Below are 19682 nucleotides of genomic sequence, written 5' to 3'. Positions count from 1 at the left end.
TAAATTATAATATATTTAGTTAAATATATTTAATCAATGGTTAGTTCTTTAAAACAATTTATCTTATTAAAATAATCATCCTAAAAAAATGAAAAGCAATAAGCTTCATGTGAAGAAATAAGCCCCTATCAAGGAAAGTCATTGTGCGCTTGCCTCTTGTATAGGATTCCAAACCAGAGCACCCCTAAACTACAAATTCACCCTAAAGAAAGTCCCTTTCTACAAACCTTTCTATAATATAAAAGAAGCTTGAAAAGCTTGAAGAGTTTTCTTTGTATGCTTGAGCTTGTATAAGATATGTGATGCAAGATCTGTTAGCTCTAAAAAAGATACAACCAAAAACGGCAAGATTAGTGAATAAAAATTAGTGAACTAATTGCACACAACTTAGGAAATAATATGGGATGATTCAAATATAAAGATAGTTATTTTTATAACATCCATATTTTTTTACAGCAATTGATTTTAGAATTCAAAGAAACACTGAAATTAAGTGTACTAGAACTAGGAATAATTTTGAGATGAATATCCTTCTGAGAATTTTGCCTAGATATGGAACGCTAGCTGTTCAAATGGCATAAGTGACATTGGGAACATCTCCCATGTGTTGAATGATAATTGTTCAAATGTAATAATATTTATTCTTTAATATTAACGCAGTTTTAAAGCGATTGGTTTTAAAATTCGAAAAAATCCTGAAGTTAAATTAAAAGTTCAAAAGAACCTTAAAATGAAGTAAAATTAAGTATACTACAGTGAAAGTGATTATCCCATACCAAATATGGTAGTTAAATTAGTAAGATTTTTAAAAGGCGATAAGATTTTAACAGAGACAATATTAATTAAGCCAATCTTATTTGATAAAAATTATCGCATAATTTTCAAAAAAATTAATTAAAAATATATAGAAATTTTTTTTTTTGAATCTTCAAATTAATTTTTACAAAATCATCCAAAGAAATTATTTTTTGCAAAAAAAAAAAAAAAACTGACTACATTTACAGCACATTTGGACAGAGGTAAAGTCAGTGGGAATCTAATTCTCTTAGAAAAGTGATAGCTTTTTTTTTTTTGGATGTTTACTGTAAGATGGAAAAGTATGGATCTAGAGAATTAGATTTCCACCAATATAGAAAAATATATGAAAAAGTTATAAGTGTCATTTTGAAAATCACAGAGAAATTAGTTTTAAAATTTTTTTAAAATACATATTTATTCTTAATTTATTATATAATCTTAAATTTAATTACTTGTAAATTTCAATTTTTCTATTATTTATCAAATAAAAAAAATAAATTAATTTTGAAAAAATTAAATTTCAAAAAAATAAATTTTAAAAATTATTTTTCGTTTCAATTTTGACACTTTTCGAACGAACTTTATAAATAATTTAACTTTATCAGGATATAAAAGTAATTTAAACGATTATATAGGAAAAAGAATGAAAATCATCGGTGTAAATAATTTATCATAAATTTTAAAGATGTAAATGAAATATTTCTATTATTATTATTTAACAGCCAATTTTTAACCCTTTTTTAAAAACTTTTGGCTGTGGCGTCCCACCCTAACCAGTTACTTTGATCAATTTTTTAACAAATCTCTGGCAGAAGATTTTTTTTATTTTATTTTTATTTTTTCCTGAAACCACCAAGTCCCTTCATCACCAAAATATGAAATAACGAATTTCCCTTCATCAGCAAAAATTGCAAAGATGGCTCTTTTTTATTCTTTCTCTTCAGCAGCTTGTTTCGAAATCTGGGCCTCATGAACAACTTTTGGAATATTTTTGTTTTCCATTATTACAGTTGGCTCATTGCTAGGATTGATAGTGATTTTTACCCCCAAAAAAATAATAAAAAAAAAGAAATCATAAATGAGTTAAATCTAAAAATCGAATTTATCATTGGAGATTTTATAATTTCAATTTTGTTTTTTTAAAGACAAATTCATTTGGTTATTCTATTTTGCTATTTTGGGAATGAATGACTTGAACCCATCGTTCCATTTTGTCATTATTGAAAGATTGAAGATCTGGTTTTTGACACTGATTTTTTGTGCAAAATAGAAGGGTTCGAAGGTATGGCTTTTGGGAGAGAAGGAGAAGAAAAAGAAAACGAAAGGGAAAGGGAAAGTAAAACAGCCCGTAGCCGGTTGTGAGGGAGAAGAGAGAGTAATCGGACGTGGCAAGCAACCACATGGCATGGAATGATAAGTTCGACTTCTGAGTCCTGCGTGTCATAAAGTAAAACCGCGTTTCACTTATTAGTCTACTGCGGTGTGGAAAATTGGCATGCTGAATTCAGTGTGGAAGGTTCAAGGAAGAACAGACAAGTAATTTCGACTCCCTTATTAATTTTAATTTTTCATTAATTTGAGCAAAAGAATCTCATGTGTATATATATATATATATATATATAATTTCAAATAGGTAAGTGATCAAGCTTCTTCCAAACTACTTTCTAGTTTATCTCTTTTCTCTCTCTCTCTCTCTAAACATTAGTTTCTCTCTCTCTCTGTTTCTCTCTCTCTCTAAACACTAGTTTCTCTCTCTCTCTAAACTCTCTCTCTAAACACTAGTTCCTCTTTCTCTCTCTCTCTCTGTTTCAAGGAAGACAGGCAAGTAATTTCGATCCCCTTCTTAATTTTATTTTTTCATTAATCAGAGCAAACGAATCTCATGTATATATATATATATATATATATAATTTCAAATAAGTAAGTGATCAAGCTTCTTCCAAACTACTTTCTAGTTTATCTCTCTCTTTCTCTCTCTAAACACAGAAACAGGACCAAAGCGTTTTCGGACCGGCACTGGAGAAAAGCAAGCTTGGTAATTTATCTCCATTTACAATAATATATGTATAATTAAGGGAGTTTCCATTCGCACCAATTCACTTGTGGATTTGCTTGCAGGTTATAAATTAACATGGCTGTTGGTTACCAGATCTGGCTCTATCTTAGCTTACTAGTTTTGGTACTTTTGCTTGTTTTGGGATTCTTGACCGTTCTTTCTTACCAAAAGAAGAAAAAGGAAATCAACAACCCTACCTCTGCTTCTGATTCCTCTTCTTCTTCTTCTGAATCCTCCCCTTCTGAAGAGGAAGAAGAAAAGTATGACATATTTCTTAGTTTCAGAGGTGAGGACACTCGTTGTGGTTTTATTGGACATCTTTATGATGCTTTGTGTAAAAAAAGTATCCACACCTACATGGATGAGCAAACTCTTGAAAGTGGTCATGAAATTTCACCGACGCTTATGAAGGCGATTGAGGAATCAAAGATTTGCATAATAGTTTTGTCCCAAAACTTTGCATCTTCTACATGGTGTTTAGATGAATTAGTACATATACTTAAATGCAAGAGAAATGAGAATGTCATACCCATCTTTTATGGCATAGATCCATCCATTGTACGGAAACAGAAAGATAGTTATGCGAAAGCATTCGCTGATCATGAACGTCGTTTTAGAGACAACAAAAAATGGAGAAGGTGAAGCAGTGGAGGGATGCTCTAAAAGAAGTGACTGATCTGTCCGGTTATGATTCCAAAAATTTTAGGTAAACTTTTTTATCTTATTATTTAATAATACGTACAAAATAATTAAATCATATTTGCTCGAGAGATTAATTAATTAACAATGTTCACTGATATTCGAAAGCATCAATAATTTTGCAGATGACAAAACTCTTAGCTACAAAATGTGAAAATTTGTCCATGAAAAAAATTTTACTGATAAAAGTTTGTTTGTAGCTAATTTATAATTATAACCCATTACTAAAATTGTCTGGTGATAAATTTTATTGTTTTTAGTAATAAATGTTTTTAGTGGCTACATATCTTGATGACATAAACCCGTTTGTCCCAAATACATTTTTTTTTAATGATAATATTTACTTTGCAGCTAAGAGTTTTTATTATTATTTTTTTTTTGGGGCTATAAGTTGCAGCTAAGAGTTTTGTCCCTATACATTAATCTTTTTCTGATGCTATGGATCTTGACTGTATTGACTCTCTTTTTATCAAGTTCCTAATGCTTCTTATTAGACATCATTTCTATGTCTCAGTTTGCATTCCTTTTTCTGTTCACCCTATTAAGCATAAATATTATGTTATTCAAAATTAGTACTTGTACAGGTAACTAAAGTTTGGGTTTCGACCTCAAAAAAATAAAAAATAAAAAAATAAAAAAATAAAAAAAACTGAAGTTTAGGATGCATTGAATTGAAAATTGCAGGTGGCAAATTAAGTTTTAGGGGTAAATAAATATTCTTTTATTGTTTTTACCCCCTAAATTTATAGATTAACCTTTTTTAGTGTCATTATCTATTGGTTTTATTTATTTATTTATTTTTTGCAAATCAATATGATCCATATTGTTGTCCAAAAGCGGAAATAAAATAAAATAAAATAAAATCTGACCCATAGTCGCATTTGTCGGTAATGAAAATTGTGGGATAATGTGAGAGTGTTTTATTTGGGGAATCAAACTATAAAATGCAATCCATGACCAAAAATCCCTTCATAAAATGCATTAGACTGTATATAGGCCTCTTTGGTAAGTAGTCTTGGACTGCTCTACTTCTCTTGACCGGCCTGGACTGGATAAAACTTTTGTTAAGTTCGATAATATCTTAGGTGTACTGTCAGACTAAGAAAAACTGAATAAATTATAGAGTAATATTTTATATTTAGCGTATAGTAGCCTTTTATTATTATTATTATTTTTATATTAGTATAATTTATGATTTTTTTTTTATATATTTGATTGAACTTGGATTTTTATATGTAAAATTAAACTAAACTTCGATTTTTATTAATGTGATTAAACTTTTAGAACTATGAAAAGTAATTATATAATGAAATATATTTTATTATCATTTATGTTATAAATAAAACTAATTAGATATAATGTTTACGTTTAATTTTTTTTAACACAAATTTTTACTTTTATTTGGAGGTTATATCATATGCTCGATTGAAGTTATTTAATTATACAATAAAATGTATTGTAAAAAAATAAATAAATAAAAAATAATACTGCTGTTATATATAATACATTGAACTCATTCTTTATTACAAAAAAAAAAAAAAAAAACTTTTTTTCTGGGTAATAATTTGAACAACTAAAATTTGTATGGGTTGATAATTTTTAGATCTAGATTCCATCAACTGCTTGGTCTTGTAAGTGCATTTAGAAAATGAATTCTCCCTCCTAATTATCGGAAGAAAATAAAATAAAAAGGCCAAATAGTAAAATTCTGATCAGTAAATGCATTTAGAAAACGAACGGATATGGTAATACTTTTCTTTTGAAAGTAATAAAAAATTTGATATGATATACGAAAAAGTGAAGCCAATTAAGAATACTATTCAATCGGTAAGAACAAATACAAATATTGAATAAAAAATTAAAATAATCTGAAAATATAGCATATATATATTGGCTATTGAAACGGTCTATATTTATTTCTTTTAAATACCTAAACTTATATTAAAGATCTTTTGTTTCTAACAATTTGTAATTCATTATTTTTTTGGTTTTTGTTAGGTATGAGTGCAAGCTAGTTGAAGAAGTTGTTGGAGACATTTTATTGAGATTGGCTAAATACCAATTAACAAATTATGGGAACCTCATTGGAATTGAAGAGCCTGTCAAGGAAATTGAATCATTATTAAGCATTGGCAAAATGGATGGTGAAATGGATGCTCGCATCATAGGTATTTGGGGTATGGGCGGTATCGGTAAGACCACCCTTGCCAGCATTGTATTTCAAAGATGTTCATATTCTCGTTTTGATGGTTATTGCTTTCTTGAGGATATTCCAGAAGAAACTGATAATATATATCATATGAGACGTAGAATTCTTTTTGAGTTGTTAAAGGATGCAAATCTCCTATGCACAGACACTCCAGGTGTAGGGTCAAGATTTATTTAAGATAGAATCCGCCATAAAAAAGTCTTTATTGTTTTAGATAACTTGAATGGGAGAAGATCTAAATTGCAAGAATTATTTGAAGGATATCAATTTGCGAATGGAAGTAGAATCATTGTCACAAGTAGAGATAAGCAACTGCTTAGGACGATGGCTCATGCAATATACGAGTCGAAGGGGTTAGATCACCGTGATGCACTTCAGCTCTTCTGTTTCCATGCTTTTGGACCAAATTCACTTGCAACAGGTTATGAGGCTTTAATAGAAAGTGTTGCACATTATGCAAAGGGCAATCCATTAGCTCTTAAAGTCTTGGGTTCTTCCCTTAAATCCAAAAGCATTAAAGAATGGGAAAGTGCATTGGAGAAGCTAAAAACAGACGCGGACCCTGACATTCTAAAAGTATTGAGAATAAGTTTTGATGGATTAGGTGACAAACGCATCCAAGATATATTTCTTGACATGGCATGTTTCTTTACTGATGGAATGGTTAGAGAAGATGTAGAAAGCATATTAAATCGCAATGAGCATTCTGATGCAACAAATGAGATAGGCGTTCTCATCGATAAATCCTTACTGATTGATCGGACAAAATTTGATTTGGAAATGCATGATTTACTGCGACAAATGGGCCGACAAATTGTTTGTGATGAAAACAAAGATGCAGGAAATCGTAGTAGACTCTGGAATACTAAGGATGTCTGCCGTGTACTGGAAAGAAATACGGTAAGTGCAAATACATATTGATTTGTCCACATAAATATTTTAGTTAATAAAATTTTCTTTATATTGAAATGGTATCCTTATATACGACAATGATTTGATTGTCAGGGCACATCTACAATTGAAGGCATTTTGTTGAATCTGCGTGGCCCTAAAAGGGATGTAAATGTGAGCCGTACAGCATTCTCAAAGATGCACAATCTACGAGTTCTTAAAATAATGCATTCCTATGTCAGATACTATGATAAATTAAACCACAATCTTGATATAAAAGAATGGCATGAACACATATATCTTCCTGATGGGCTTGACTTTTTTATTTCTGATGAGATAAGATATTTTCATTGGGATTCATATCCTTTGAAATATTTGCCATATTTAAGTCCAGAGAATCTTGTTGAATTTATTATGCGTGATAGCCAACTTGAGCAGCTTTGGAACGAAGCCCAGGTATGCAAGCTTAATCTAGTTACGTAAATATATGTTGCATTAGAGATGTAGTACTGTTTAATTAAAAAGTAGATTAATAATTCTGTTATTTATTTATTTATTTATTTTTTTGGTTGTAAGCGACAGCCACCTGAGCTTGTGAAGTTAAAGAAGATCAATCTTAGTTTTTCTGAGCACCTTATTCAAATACCAAACTTGTCTCGGGCTATAAATCTTCAAGAGATACATCTTCGATATTGCACAAGATTGGTTCATATTCCTCCATTTTTTCGGAATCTCAACAAGCTTCAGTTACTAGATATGACAGAGTGCAACAATTTGGAAGATGGCATAGAACATCTCCCAATCAACCTAAGATATTTAACAATGGATGGGACAGCAATTAAAAGTCTACCAGGAAGCATTTGGGAGTTGAAATATCTGGAAGAGCTATATCTTTATGGTTGCCCAAATCTGAGAAAGATTCCAGAAATCTCGAATCGTATGGAATGCTTGGTTAAAATTGCGTTAGTTAGAACAGAGATTGAAGAGTTACCCGAGTCAATTGAACATCTAACTGAGCTCAAAATTTTAATTCTCAATAGGTGGCATAAGATTAAGTTTCTCCCAAACAGCCTGTGTAAATTGTTGCATCTTCAGCAGTTGGTGCTTGCGGAATGTTCATCACTTGAAGAATTGCCTCCCCTTCCACATGGTTTGGAAACTATGGATATAGAAAAATGTGAGAGATTGAAATCAACAGCAGAGCTTCCATCATCTTTACGTAGGTTGGATGCAAACGATTGCACATCATTGGAGACAATATCAAGTCGGGGGTCTCCACCCAAACCACCTTTTCGCCATAATGGTTGCAGTTATTGGTTTATGAATTGTCTAAAATTGGATGAGGACACACGCAACAACGTAATTGCTGACCGAGCACGCCTTCTTTCATTGTCCGGTCAAGATGATGTATGCATATTCTTTCTTCCTAAATATATATCTATATATTTATATATCTATACATATATTATTTTTGTAGTGACTTGGATATTAATTTCTTCTCCCTATATGACCAGGGACCGTATTGTCATTATATCATGTATCCAGGAGATGAAATCCCAGAATGGTTCAGCTATCAAACTGATGGTGGGAATTCTATCAATATCCTCCTTCCTCCAAATTGGTTTAAACTGCCATTCAGATTTGCTTTTTGCATTGTTTTTTATGAGTTGTATAATCATGTTGGAACACAAGAATTGACTACTGAATTCGAATTCAATTTCAAAACCAATACTAGGAACAGTGATGACCGTCTTTACAAATTTTGTGGTACTACTGACTGTATTTTTCCTGTAACCACTGATTCAGATCATGTGTATATTTTTTCCCGGACTTTGTCTCATTCTGAATTGTCAAAAGTGTCTGGGCCAAACTGGTCCTCCATCTGTAGCAACATTACCGAGGCTTCTTTCCGAGTATCTTTCAGGGATCGTAAGGATCGCTATTTGCGCATTATCAAAAAGTTAGGGTTGGTTTCAGTTCTGTAATGCTGACTATGGGTTTGAGGAACTAAATGAAGAAAGAGCCCGTTCTAATCAACCAAATGGACACCAACACAACGGCGACTCACTTCCTCACAATAATTCCAAGAGAATCAAGCTTATGGGATAATAACCGTATCTTTTCCAAATGAATAAGGTAATTAAGCATTTTACATATATTGTTTTTATATATATATATATATATATATTTATATATATACAAATTAATAATACTTTTGATTTTAATTAGTGAGATTTGAATAAAGAGTAACTGGAAAAAAAAAAAAAATACCATCCCTCAAACATTTGTGTATTTGAAAGGTTTTTTCTGGTTGTTTGGAGCATATAATCTATAGAAAACAGAATACAATACAGGTTCAGTTTCCCTGATTTTGTTTTTGTTGTCTTCCAAATGTTTGATAAAATACGTTAAAAAGGATGGTTTAACTATTTTTTCTTTGTAATTTTTTATGTTATTATCTTCCAAAACATTTGATCAACTGCTTTTGCAGAAATATACTAAAAGCTTAGGTGGAGGTTTTCAAAAGGAGAGTGATCGGAAAGAAGAACAAGATTAGCGATTGAAGAAGTGATGAAGAATATTGCCGTTACTATTGGGAGGCTCTAGAGGAGCTCCAAGAGATGATTTGCTCGTGGAGCTGAACCATTGGTTTTGTTGATCGGAAAAGGCTAACCAGCCAGCAATGGCGAGCGAGGTGGGTTTTGAGAGTTGTGGAGTTGTTCTTTGTTATGCAAGGGCGTGGAGTGTAGGGAAAAGAAACAGCCATCAGGGACATGTTCGGTAATGTTTCTAAGCATTATAGTAGTTTAAGATGAACAGTCAAAGTGTGCTTTGTTTTATTTATTTTATTTCTTAAATTTAATTTAAAATGAAAGAGGAAAAAGGAAAAAAAAAGATTTATTAGGATATAAATTATAAAACTTCTCAAACTATAAAATGTAAATTCGTAATTTTTTATTAATTAATTAATATTATTTTAATATAAATTATTAGAATAAAAAATTTGACCTGCAAAATTAGTAAATTTTAATCAATATGGAAGTTCCACTTTTACTGCTCAAATTTGGATAAATTACAAACTTACATTTAATTTTAACAAATTTTATAAAATTAAATATTTTAATTTCAATTCCAAAAAAAATAAAAAAAAATAATAATAAATAAATAATATACAAATCAAAATAAAGAAAGAAAGAAAGAACCAGCCTTAGATCACTAGACCTCAAGAGGAAGTCCAATGGAAAAGTCACTGTTTCCGTTGGGCAATGTTACTAATGTGATCCTTTCTTTCTTTCTTCTTTCTGTACAAATGAACTTCAAATCTACATTTATTGCTCAGGCTAATATAAGCATTTTAAATTATATCGTATAATATAAATACATACATAATATCATTTTATTTAAAAAGAAACAATTCTAATAAATTTTGTAACTTATGTCATTTATTTCCTTTTAGCTTGTGTTGGTATTCATAAGTTTGTGACAATAATTTCCTTACTCGAAATATTCCTAAGTTGATAGAGTTTGTAGAACAAGTAATAGCGAAACTAAGCATTCTGCTTAAATGTACATTAGTAGTTGACAGACATGTTCACAAATAGCTTTTAAGTAAAAACCCTCAACTACATGAAAAATGAAACGTGTTCACAAATAGAGAGTTCTGGCTTGTTGAAAAAACAAAAGGATTTTTTTTTTTAATTCTTTATTTGGTGCTTAACTTAGTATTTACTTCTGTTTGAGTTACCATCGCAAGTATTTTCTCCTATTAGAGTTACTATCGCTCTTAAAATAGTCTATAAGTCCATGTGTTCCTGAAATTAAAGATGGCTTTGTTTCCTAGCAAAAGATGGTTTTCTTTCTTAGCAGGAGAAAAAATAGATGGTTTTGTTAAGGTGGAGACAATAACCAACAAAACAATAACTCAGCCCTGCATTTCATTTGTACATGATACAACAACTATAATCAAATCAAACAAAATCTCATCTTTACTTATGATGGATGAATTATAGTTGTCAAATTTGGAAACTTTAACACCATTTTTTAGGACACCACAAAATGCTACCTTGGATAGGGAGTCAAATGCTACAGGATAATTTTTAGTCCATTGACCCTTAATTGAGACACAAGACACCACAGAAAAGTCATATGCTGGTAAATCTCGCTTCCCAACCACCAACCAATGCCCATCTCTCACCATCACAATTGTTTCAAGTCATTCACTCGCATTTCCTACTAGTTAACTTCCCCTCAAGCAAAGCCTACTGCTCCATTAACAACATCCATTAACATCATCTCTCCAAATGGTAGAAAAATCTAATACTGCTCCACACTATACAGACACCACAGGAACAGAACGAAACCAAGCGACTTGGTCCCCCAAAACACAAGAATTAACCTCTGTCAAGAACAGTTCACATGTACACATAACAAAAATGGGTACAAAAGGTCAAATTATATCCATAGGAAATCACATGAGAAATGCAAAGATTGTAAATTTAAGATAATTATACTGATGAAAAAGAAAATTAAATAATAACACAAAGTGATGGTCAAGTACATCAATACTATACACTTCTATAAACAGAGTCATCACTAGGGTGATACCTGTTTTAGTTCAAACATCTAATATATGGTACCATGTATATATCTGCAAAAATTTTGAGTATCAAAGGGGTTTCAGTACAACAACGATAGTGGGGAATTATCAGAGTAAAAAACAAAGGAAAATGTCAAATCTCCACTAGCCAACAGATCTCATGGTTACTTATGTTTCCATCATCAGTATCATTGTGGTGCTTAGATTATAATTCTATGTAAATTCTATCTCACCTGCAAAAGGTTAGAGAGACAGCAAATCAAGCAGCAGTCAAAGCTTGTACCTTCCAATTTCTGCTCCCACTGGCATTGTGTCTCTTTGTCATTCTAGAAAGAATATCTGGTAGCTTTGTGTTTCCCTCCTGATTAGGGCTCCTAATAAGATTTTTACAGCAACTCCAGTGGTCGCTCCTTTCTCCATTATTTTGCACGATATTGAATAAGCATTTGAGAGTTTTCCCTACTGCTAGAAGAGCATCCAACACCTTATTATAGCTTACAAGTCTTATGTTCAGTCCCATCCAAGACAAAAATCTAATATCTTGAGAGCAGCAATGGTCTTCCCTTTCTCACAAAAAAAGGGACAAGAGACTATCAAAATTAGGTGTGCGCCAACTCTGCATGAGTGGATCAATTCGTCCTAATGCTTACTCAACATGACCTCTCAAGAGAAGGGCTTCCAAAATCTTCGCAGCCACGTCCATCTAAAGCTGTTTTATCATCAGATGGCTCACCTTTTGTTAAGTAGCTTTTGATGAGCAAGTTATAAGAATTTGCACATCTAAATACCCATCTCATACCCATAATCCTTAAAATTTCAAATGCAGAATCAGGATTCCTTCATTTGGAATGACGAAGATCAAATTATTAAAGGCAACAACTATCAGAAAAAAGGTTTCAGCTTTCCCTGTTTGGCCATGATTACACAGATAATCATTGGGTTATAAGTACTAGACACAATCTCCAAGAAACTCTGGGGTCTTCGTATAATTTCGTTCATCTACAAACTTATCCGACAAGTTCACTGCCTGATCATAAACCTCAGCCTCACAAAGATTCTCAATTAAAAAGCCATAGTGACCAGTCTCTATTGGAATGCTTAGCCGAACCATTGCTTTGAGAACATATGCATTAGAATTGAGATCACCCTTGCACTGGCAAGATAACAATCTGACTAAGATAGAATTATCTCACGAGCAACATGCTTCTCTACCATCTCCTTTAACATTACCCGAGCTTCAGGCATCTTACTGCATCAAATAGTCCAGGCAACAACGTAGTATACATGAAAGCATTGGGCTTATTACTTTTTGATACATGAAAGTTTTTTCCTTAAATGTTGGTGTTATAGCTTCAAGAAATAAAAGCAAAACTGAATTCAAAAAGTTCAAAACAGCGAGAGAAAAAAAAATAAAAAAAAAAGGAAAAACAAACTTTGATTGCATATGCACCCAGAATTTACACTTAAACCTTTGTCAATCTGTTTTTACACCTGTAGTAATATCTCCATGACTGGTTTTGATTCTTTGAATCACCAATGGAACAGCTTCTTCTAGCACAGATACGATATTGTTCCGAACATCTGGTTTGGTGGGGAGATGAGCAATTTTCTCCGCAAAATTCATGTCTTGTGGAAGTTACAGAACCGAAAACAGTGTATGAGTTTTTCCACTCTTCATGATTTGCAAGGCTTATAAACAATTCTGGGCCTGAACCAATCCATGCTACTGAACCTCTTCTGATGGTTGGACAATCTTCAGTTGGAATCTTCTTGAAACTGGTTCCCACAGTTTCCAGTGTTCTTTGAATCAATGCAAAACGAGGACCTACAGAAGCCTTGAAAATTCCAAAACAGAAGGTTTAGTTGCAAATGAACAAGAGGCATGAACACAAACTCAAATGGAATTGAGGGAAGGAGATTTTCAATGCTTAAAAAATTGATTTGATAGATTCATAATCCGATGAATTCATGTCTAGTGTATAGTCTGTCAGATAAACAATTTAGCTAAAAATTCTATTTTCTTCTCTCCGGCAACTTATCTCTTGCAAAAAATATTTTACATTCATCTCAAGAGGACAGAAACAAAACTGCCTAAAGAACTGGATTAGATTATAGAGCAAACAAAACCAATAAACTTATCATAATTTCTATTTTCTTATGGGTTCTATTTTATGGATCTTCAAATAACAAAATTCAGTTAGCCCTATCTATGAGCAGAATCGCAGAAACCATGTAGAGTTTGGTACGGACTAAATGCAAAGCTTTTCAACTATCGATAAAAGTATAGTAAATAAACCTAGTCCTAGACTTTTTATGCGGTTTCCTTCTGAGCCCCAAGACTCTCCTCCGACTCTCTGCACGATAAAATTTACAACCAGCACAATGGTGCAATGTCAGCAACTCAAGAATGTAGGCCATAGAGTAGGGGACACAATCAGGGAGAAGCTGTACCAAAGAAATATTGTTAGAAGAATTAGGAACTGTTATCATATCACATTTTAAATTAAAACCTGCATCAGAAAGAACTAAAAAAAAAAAAAAATGACATTAACATAGGTTCCACAATAGAATTCTGCTACAGAATGTGACTTGAACTCCAAGGAGTTTCCTTCAATATTTGGATATTGCAACAGAGAATACATTTTTTTATGAAGGGTAACTGCTTTTTCTATTCTCCTACTCGAAATTCTCTGAACAGGCATCCACGAAGTTTTTTCTATAAGGGATTAGGAGACATTTTGAGGTAATTGTGAACTGTACTGTGTTTAGCTTGCTCAAAATAGGAGGCCCTATACTCTAATAGCTTAGACTTTTAGGAGTGATGCTAACTAGGTCCACTCTAAAAGCTCTACGAAGTGTTTAACCCTTCAACCCCATAATAGAATGTTCCTCTACTTCAAAACCCCTTTTATTTCTCACCAACACTGGGACCAATGAATACATCAGGCTGGTTAGCAACCTGCTTGGTTTATGATACAGAACCCGGAATAATCTCCATCATTCGGTCAACATACAATCCTCCATACCAACTAAACATATTACCAAGGCCAGAAGCAAGCATGAAACACCAATAATATAGCAAACAGATATTCAGAGTTCGTGTAGGCTATTCAGTAATTAGTAGAAGTGGTCTTCCCAGTCCCCTAAGAACTCTTGCATAAAAAGCACCTGTAAGCATTTATCCTCTTCTCCCAAAATCTTTTACAATCAATATGTTTTAAGCATAGAAGCCAAGGCGAAGGAAGGCACGTTTATTGGAACATACCACACAGGATATACTTCTCTTAAAACATTATCTTATATTTGATGTCAAGATTTGTTCTACTACATTAAGCTTTGTCCTTTTTGATCTCCCTATTCCCTTGAATTTCAATCCATATAATGCCTAAATAAAATCATCCATAATTGCAAGTTTCATTAGATCAACTTCCAAAGCAGAAAAGGACTTCCGTAACAAGTTCCTCCCCTAACCTCAAATGGCCAAAAATCTTGGGATCTTCTTATAGTAAATTAAGATAAGAAAGGGAAAGTAGTTTTGAATAAGTTCATATTATGGATTCTCCTTCCATCCCCTATTTTGGAGCAAAGGAAAAACATGAATTCATCCTTTTTAAGTCCTTTCCATGAGCCAGTGTCATGTGATCTACTAACAGTCTTATTCTCCAGCCACCAATTTCCTCAATATTTCCTCTCAACAAAAACATCAGCCTAGTGGTCCTAGGATTTCGATTTCATTTCTAATAGCAAACTTTTTAACAAGCAAAGCAAGTACCCTACTAGTGCTAGTATGTAATTATTAACCTACCAAAAAGCGTTAGGGATTTGTAGCTTCTTAGAGCACAAAAATTTACCTTTATATGAAGTTCCATATTTTGTTTTCATGCCAATAATGCCCTGAAAAGAGAAAACACACATATGAAAGAAAACATATAGAAAAAATAATTTGACACAAGAAAAATTGCAGAAAAAACCATCAAAGAAGGGAGATGACAAAATAAATATTTAATCACCAAATAGAATTACATCCATTGAGCTTTACAAATTTAACATGGAACAATAGAGTTCAATTTAATGGTGATAACCATTTACTTAGGATAGTTATAGCATAAGGCTGTAGTGCCTCAATATTGACTACTGTTAAAATACAATATTGCAATAAGAAACTCATCGTTCAATAGTCCTGTACTCAAAAGCAAAGAGTTTAAAGTCGCTATGCCTTTTGGAACATTTCCTATGCTTAAAACTAGTATTCCTTAAGCTCCAAAATAGACATCTTACTTTCTACCAGATTATATGTATATACACATCCTCACTAGCATTTCAAAACTTCTCTGACTACCAAATTGAAATTCAAAGGAAATTACAATGATCAGTTATAAAAAGTGCAAACTAATCTAACAAATTTCAGATTATCTCAATCGAAGAATATCAAGTACAAATAGCATCCCACATTTTCCGTAGACCAATTTACTCTCCTTTTCCAAATATGATCCCAGAAGTCCAACTAACTTTTTCCCCTTCTTCTTGCTGATCAGGTTGCATGGTATCTTTCTGCTTCTTCAACCAGCACTGCATTAACAAATTGAAAGCCGAGAACTTAAAATTGATATACTAAAAAAATAAAGCACTATATAAGCTCTGCAGTTTAAAATTCTTCTTATATGTTGCATAAATAATTGTATATTTAAATACAAAGGACAGAACAGAACCATAAATGTTAAGAGAACTTGATTAGATTATACAGTAAAGAAAACCAGTATATTTGCCATAATTTCTATCTTCTTCTTGGTTCTCCTTTACTGATCTTCAAATCGAAAAACTCAGTTACCCCTATGCTTTTATAAATGAGTAGGTATCTATAAACTAGAGGAAAAGCATGATATTAAACCTGAGAGCAGAGAACTGCAGAAACCATATAGCATTCTCCATACTGGACCAGAAAATAAACTTAGTCTTACATTATTCTTATGGTTTCCTTCTGAGTCCCAAGATTCTCCTCGGCTCTCTGCACGATAAAATTGATAATTAGCACAATAGCGCAATGCAGCAACTCAACAATGCACAATCAGGAAGAAGCTGTATCAAAAAAATATTGTAAGAAGAACTGGGAACTGTTAGAATGTCATACTACATTATAAGTTAAAACCTGCATTAGAAAAACGAAAAAGATGACTTTATCTCTGAGCAGGATCAATCAACATTATGCAAATAGCTGGGTATTCCTATAATATGCCTATTAACCAAAAAATACATTCCTTAATAGAAATTTGCCACAGAATGTCACTTTACATGAATTTTAGAACTCCAATTGAGATTTTTGTTTTTCAATGTAAGGATCTTGCAATAGAGCACAAATTTGGTTGCTAAGACTAATAGCTTTTTTTCCCTATCCCTCTTGAAATTCCTGTATTGTGCCCCACTGCAATAGACATTCACTAGGATGAAGATTCTTGAAGTTGATGCACTATGCAAATTTAGATGTTTTTAGGTAATTGTGTTTTGTTTAGCAGGATCTAAATGGTAGGCTCTACTCTCTAACAGCTTAAGCTTTTTGGGATAGATGGTAACTTGGTGCACTCAACATGCTCTCTGAACAGTTTACCTTCCACCTCCAAAATAGAAATTTCCCCTACTTCAAAAGCCCTACTATTTTTGTCTAACAAAGGGACCAATGAATACATTAGGGTTGCTAACAATCATGCTAACTAAACATATATTTTACCAAAGCCATCAGCATGCATGCAACACCAAAAGTATATAAAACAAAATTCACAGTTTTGAGGATACAGACTAATGAACAAAAGTGGTATGCTAAAGCATAGAAAGGGACCTTGGTTAGAACATGCAACACATCTTTACTACTGCTACTAAAATGTTACATGATTAAAACCTGGCCAATCACAACCTAAATAGAAAACACTTGACATAATGATTCACTAATTTTGCCACATCAAGCTCCATCCTATTTTATTTTCCCATTCCCTTGAATGTCAATTCCCATAATGCCTAAATAAATAATCCGGCCTGGCTGGTTTCCAACAAATAAGCTTCCATAAAAGAAACGAAATTCAGTAACAAGTTCTTTCCTTTAATCTCAAATAGCCAAAGATGTTAAACAAGACAACAAAGGGAAAGAAGTTTGAATGAGTACTTATTTTGAATTCTCCTTCCATCCCCCATTTTAGAGCAAATGAAACAACATGAATTCATCCCTCTCTAAATGCTTTTCCATGAACCAATATCATGTAACCTTCTAATAGGTCTCACTCTCCAGCCATCAACTTCTTCACATATTCATCTCAACAAAACATCACCGTAGTGTTCCTAGGATTTCATTTCTTATAGCAAAGTGGTTACCTGATTAACAAAATAACAGCCTCTAAAGCAATTACCCCTTACTAGTCCTATATGTAATTATTAAACCTTCCAAAAAGCATTAGGGATTTGTAGCACTGATAGCACAAAAACTTACCTTCGTATTTTATGACAATAGAACAAGTTTTCTAATGGCTAGAGGGAGTTCTGGGTTGTGAAAATAGAACAAGTTCTCTCTCTCAGTATAGAATGGAAGAGTTATCATTGATTATCACTATTTGTGTAGGCCTAGTTCTGATGAGGATATGTCAGAAGTATTTGGGCCAAACTGGTCCTCAATCTGTAGCAACATATCACCAAGGCTTCTTTCCATAAATCTCGCAAGGATCCTTCACAAAGTCCCATTGGGCATGTGAGAAAAAACTCTGGGATTCAATTCAGTAATGCTGACTATGGGTTTGAGAGCCAAATGGAGACCAAGCCAGTTTTAAGAGGATTTGTTGAATGTTCTAATCAACCAAATGGATACCAACACAACAATGACTCACATCCTCACAATAATTCCAAGACAATCAAGCTTATGGGACAATATATTACCATATCTCTTCCAAACGAATAAAGTAATTAATCATATTGGTATACTTTAAATATATATATATATATATATATATTTACAAATTAATAATACTTCTGAAACTAGCTAGAGAGGTCTAAATAAAGGGTAACAGTAAACAAGAAAAAGAATCTCTACTTTTACTGAAATACATATCAGATCTAAAGAAGCATTTTTGCTCATCTCGTAGAGTAAAATCTCTTAAACATTTGTGCATTTAAAGGCCTTCGTCTTTTTTTTTTTTTTTTTTTTTTTTTTTTTTTTTTATAATTTTTTTGGTTCTTTGGAGCATATAATCTATAGGAAACTGAATACTATACATGTTCAGCTTTCCTGATTTTCTCATATTGTCTTCCAAGTATTTGATAAATTAAATACATTAGAAAAGGATAATTTGACTTTTTTTGGGGTAATTTTTTGTGTTATTATCTTCCAAAACATTTGATCAACTGTTTTCGCAGAAATACACTAAAAACTTCAGTGGAGATTTTATGAAAGAGAGTGAGCAGGAGGAAGAACAAGATTAGCGATTGAGGAAATGATGAAGAAGGTTAACGATGAGGATGGATTCGTGTAGCCAGGAAGAAGGACAGTTTTACACTTCCTACTTTTGTTTTCTTATAAACCAAACAAGAAGAGCATCAGAAGGCAATTTCTATTGTGCATTGTTTATTAATTTTGTGGATTGGAAAAAAGCTGAGCAGCAGGCAACAGTGAGGGAGTGGAATGAAGGAAAAGAAACAGTCATCAGGGACATGTTTGGCAATCTTTTTAAGCATTATATTTTTGAGTTTACGATAAATAATCCAAGTATGCTTTGTGTTATTTATTTTGTATTTCTAAATTTAGATTTAAAAGGAGAAAGGACAAATAGAAAAAGAAAAAAGGTGTATTAGAACCTAAATTATAAAACTTTTAAAACTATAAAACTTCAATTTGCAAATTTTTTCATTAATTAATTAATTATTATTTCAATATAAATTATTAAAAATAACAAATTTAATCTGCAAAGTTAGTAAATATTAATCAATGTGGAAGTTCTACTTTTACTCGTAAAATTTGTAAAAATAACAGACTTCCATTTAATTTTAACAAATTGTATATAAAAAAACAATTTAATTTCAATTCCACAAAAAAAAAAAAAACAGTTGCAGATCACTAGACCTTGAGAGGACAATGCACTGTTTCCTTAGGCAATATTACTAAACATGGTTCTTTCTTTCTTTCTGTACCATTGAAATTCAAATATACATTTATTTCTCAAGCTGATCTAATTAAGCATTTTAAATTGCATCATACAATATGTGTCTAATATCATTTTATATGAAAAGAAACAATTCTAACAAATTTTGGTAACTTTATGTCATTTATTTCCTTCTAGTTTTGTGTTGGTATTTATAAGTTTATGATATTAATTTATTCACTCAAAATATCTCTACGGTGATAGACTTTGTAGAAGTAGAAAGCATGTCAAATACTACAAACATACCTAGTAGCCAACTCA

General features: G+C 32.1%; 3 protein-coding genes and 1 pseudogene across 18 annotated transcripts in view; 2 read left to right on the top strand and 2 right to left on the bottom strand.

Moving 5' to 3' along the window:
• Window positions 1-2077: 2077 nt before the first annotated feature.
• Window positions 2078-19003, top strand: LOC132804173 (disease resistance protein RPP2B-like). Of its 4 annotated transcripts, none has more exons than XM_060818285.1 (8): window positions 2078-2334; window positions 2785-2833; window positions 2917-3560; window positions 5552-6662; window positions 6768-7109; window positions 7230-8060; window positions 8168-8789; window positions 9145-9537. In XM_060818285.1, exons 4-7 carry the CDS (start codon window positions 6087-6089, stop codon window positions 8636-8638), a joined length of 2220 nt encoding a protein of 739 aa, XP_060674268.1. In that variant the 5' UTR covers window positions 2078-2334; window positions 2785-2833; window positions 2917-3560; window positions 5552-6086; the 3' UTR covers window positions 8639-8789; window positions 9145-9537. The 4 variants fall into 4 exon arrangements, with proteins under 4 accessions (XP_060674268.1, XP_060674267.1, XP_060674266.1 ...); XM_060818284.1 differs by lacking the exon at window positions 2078-2334 and adding an exon at window positions 18640-19003 and having other exon boundaries at window positions 2649-2833; window positions 9145-9434; XM_060818283.1 differs by lacking the exon at window positions 2078-2334 and having other exon boundaries at window positions 2649-2833.
• On the top strand, window positions 2930-5939 carry LOC132804024 (TMV resistance protein N-like). The gene is made up of 2 exons (XM_060817905.1): window positions 2930-3492; window positions 5552-5939. The coding sequence occupies exons 1-2, from the start codon at window positions 2930-2932 to the stop codon at window positions 5937-5939; spliced, it is 951 nt and encodes a 316-aa protein (XP_060673888.1).
• Window positions 10614-12569, bottom strand: LOC132804023 (large ribosomal subunit protein mL102 (rPPR5)-like; annotated as a pseudogene).
• Window positions 12669-19682, bottom strand: part of LOC107403301 (uncharacterized) — a 158817-nt gene continuing 151803 nt past the window's right edge. The window contains exons 2-6 of one of the 13 annotated variants that reach the window (XR_009639339.1): window positions 16139-16255; window positions 15701-15819; window positions 15102-15144; window positions 13547-13695; window positions 12669-13085 (exon numbers count right to left, since the gene is read on the bottom strand). Coding sequence is in view for 1 of the 13 variants with exons in the window: in XM_060818287.1 (XP_060674270.1) it covers window positions 12714-13085; window positions 15102-15119 (390 nt within the window). In the remaining 12 variants the exon portion in view is untranslated. Of the gene's footprint in view, window positions 13086-13546; window positions 13696-15101; window positions 15820-16016; window positions 16114-16138; window positions 16327-19682 lie in introns of those variants that run through there. The other 12 variants (XR_009639341.1, XR_009639344.1, XR_009639340.1 and 9 more) reach the window with 12 other exon arrangements.

Source organism: Ziziphus jujuba, chromosome 6, assembly GCF_031755915.1.
Source record: "Ziziphus jujuba cultivar Dongzao chromosome 6, ASM3175591v1".
Classification (NCBI taxonomy): Eukaryota; Viridiplantae; Streptophyta; class Magnoliopsida; order Rosales; family Rhamnaceae; genus Ziziphus; species Ziziphus jujuba.
The sequence above is the reverse complement of the archived record's forward strand: the minus strand, read 5'-3'. Positions and strand labels throughout refer to the sequence as shown.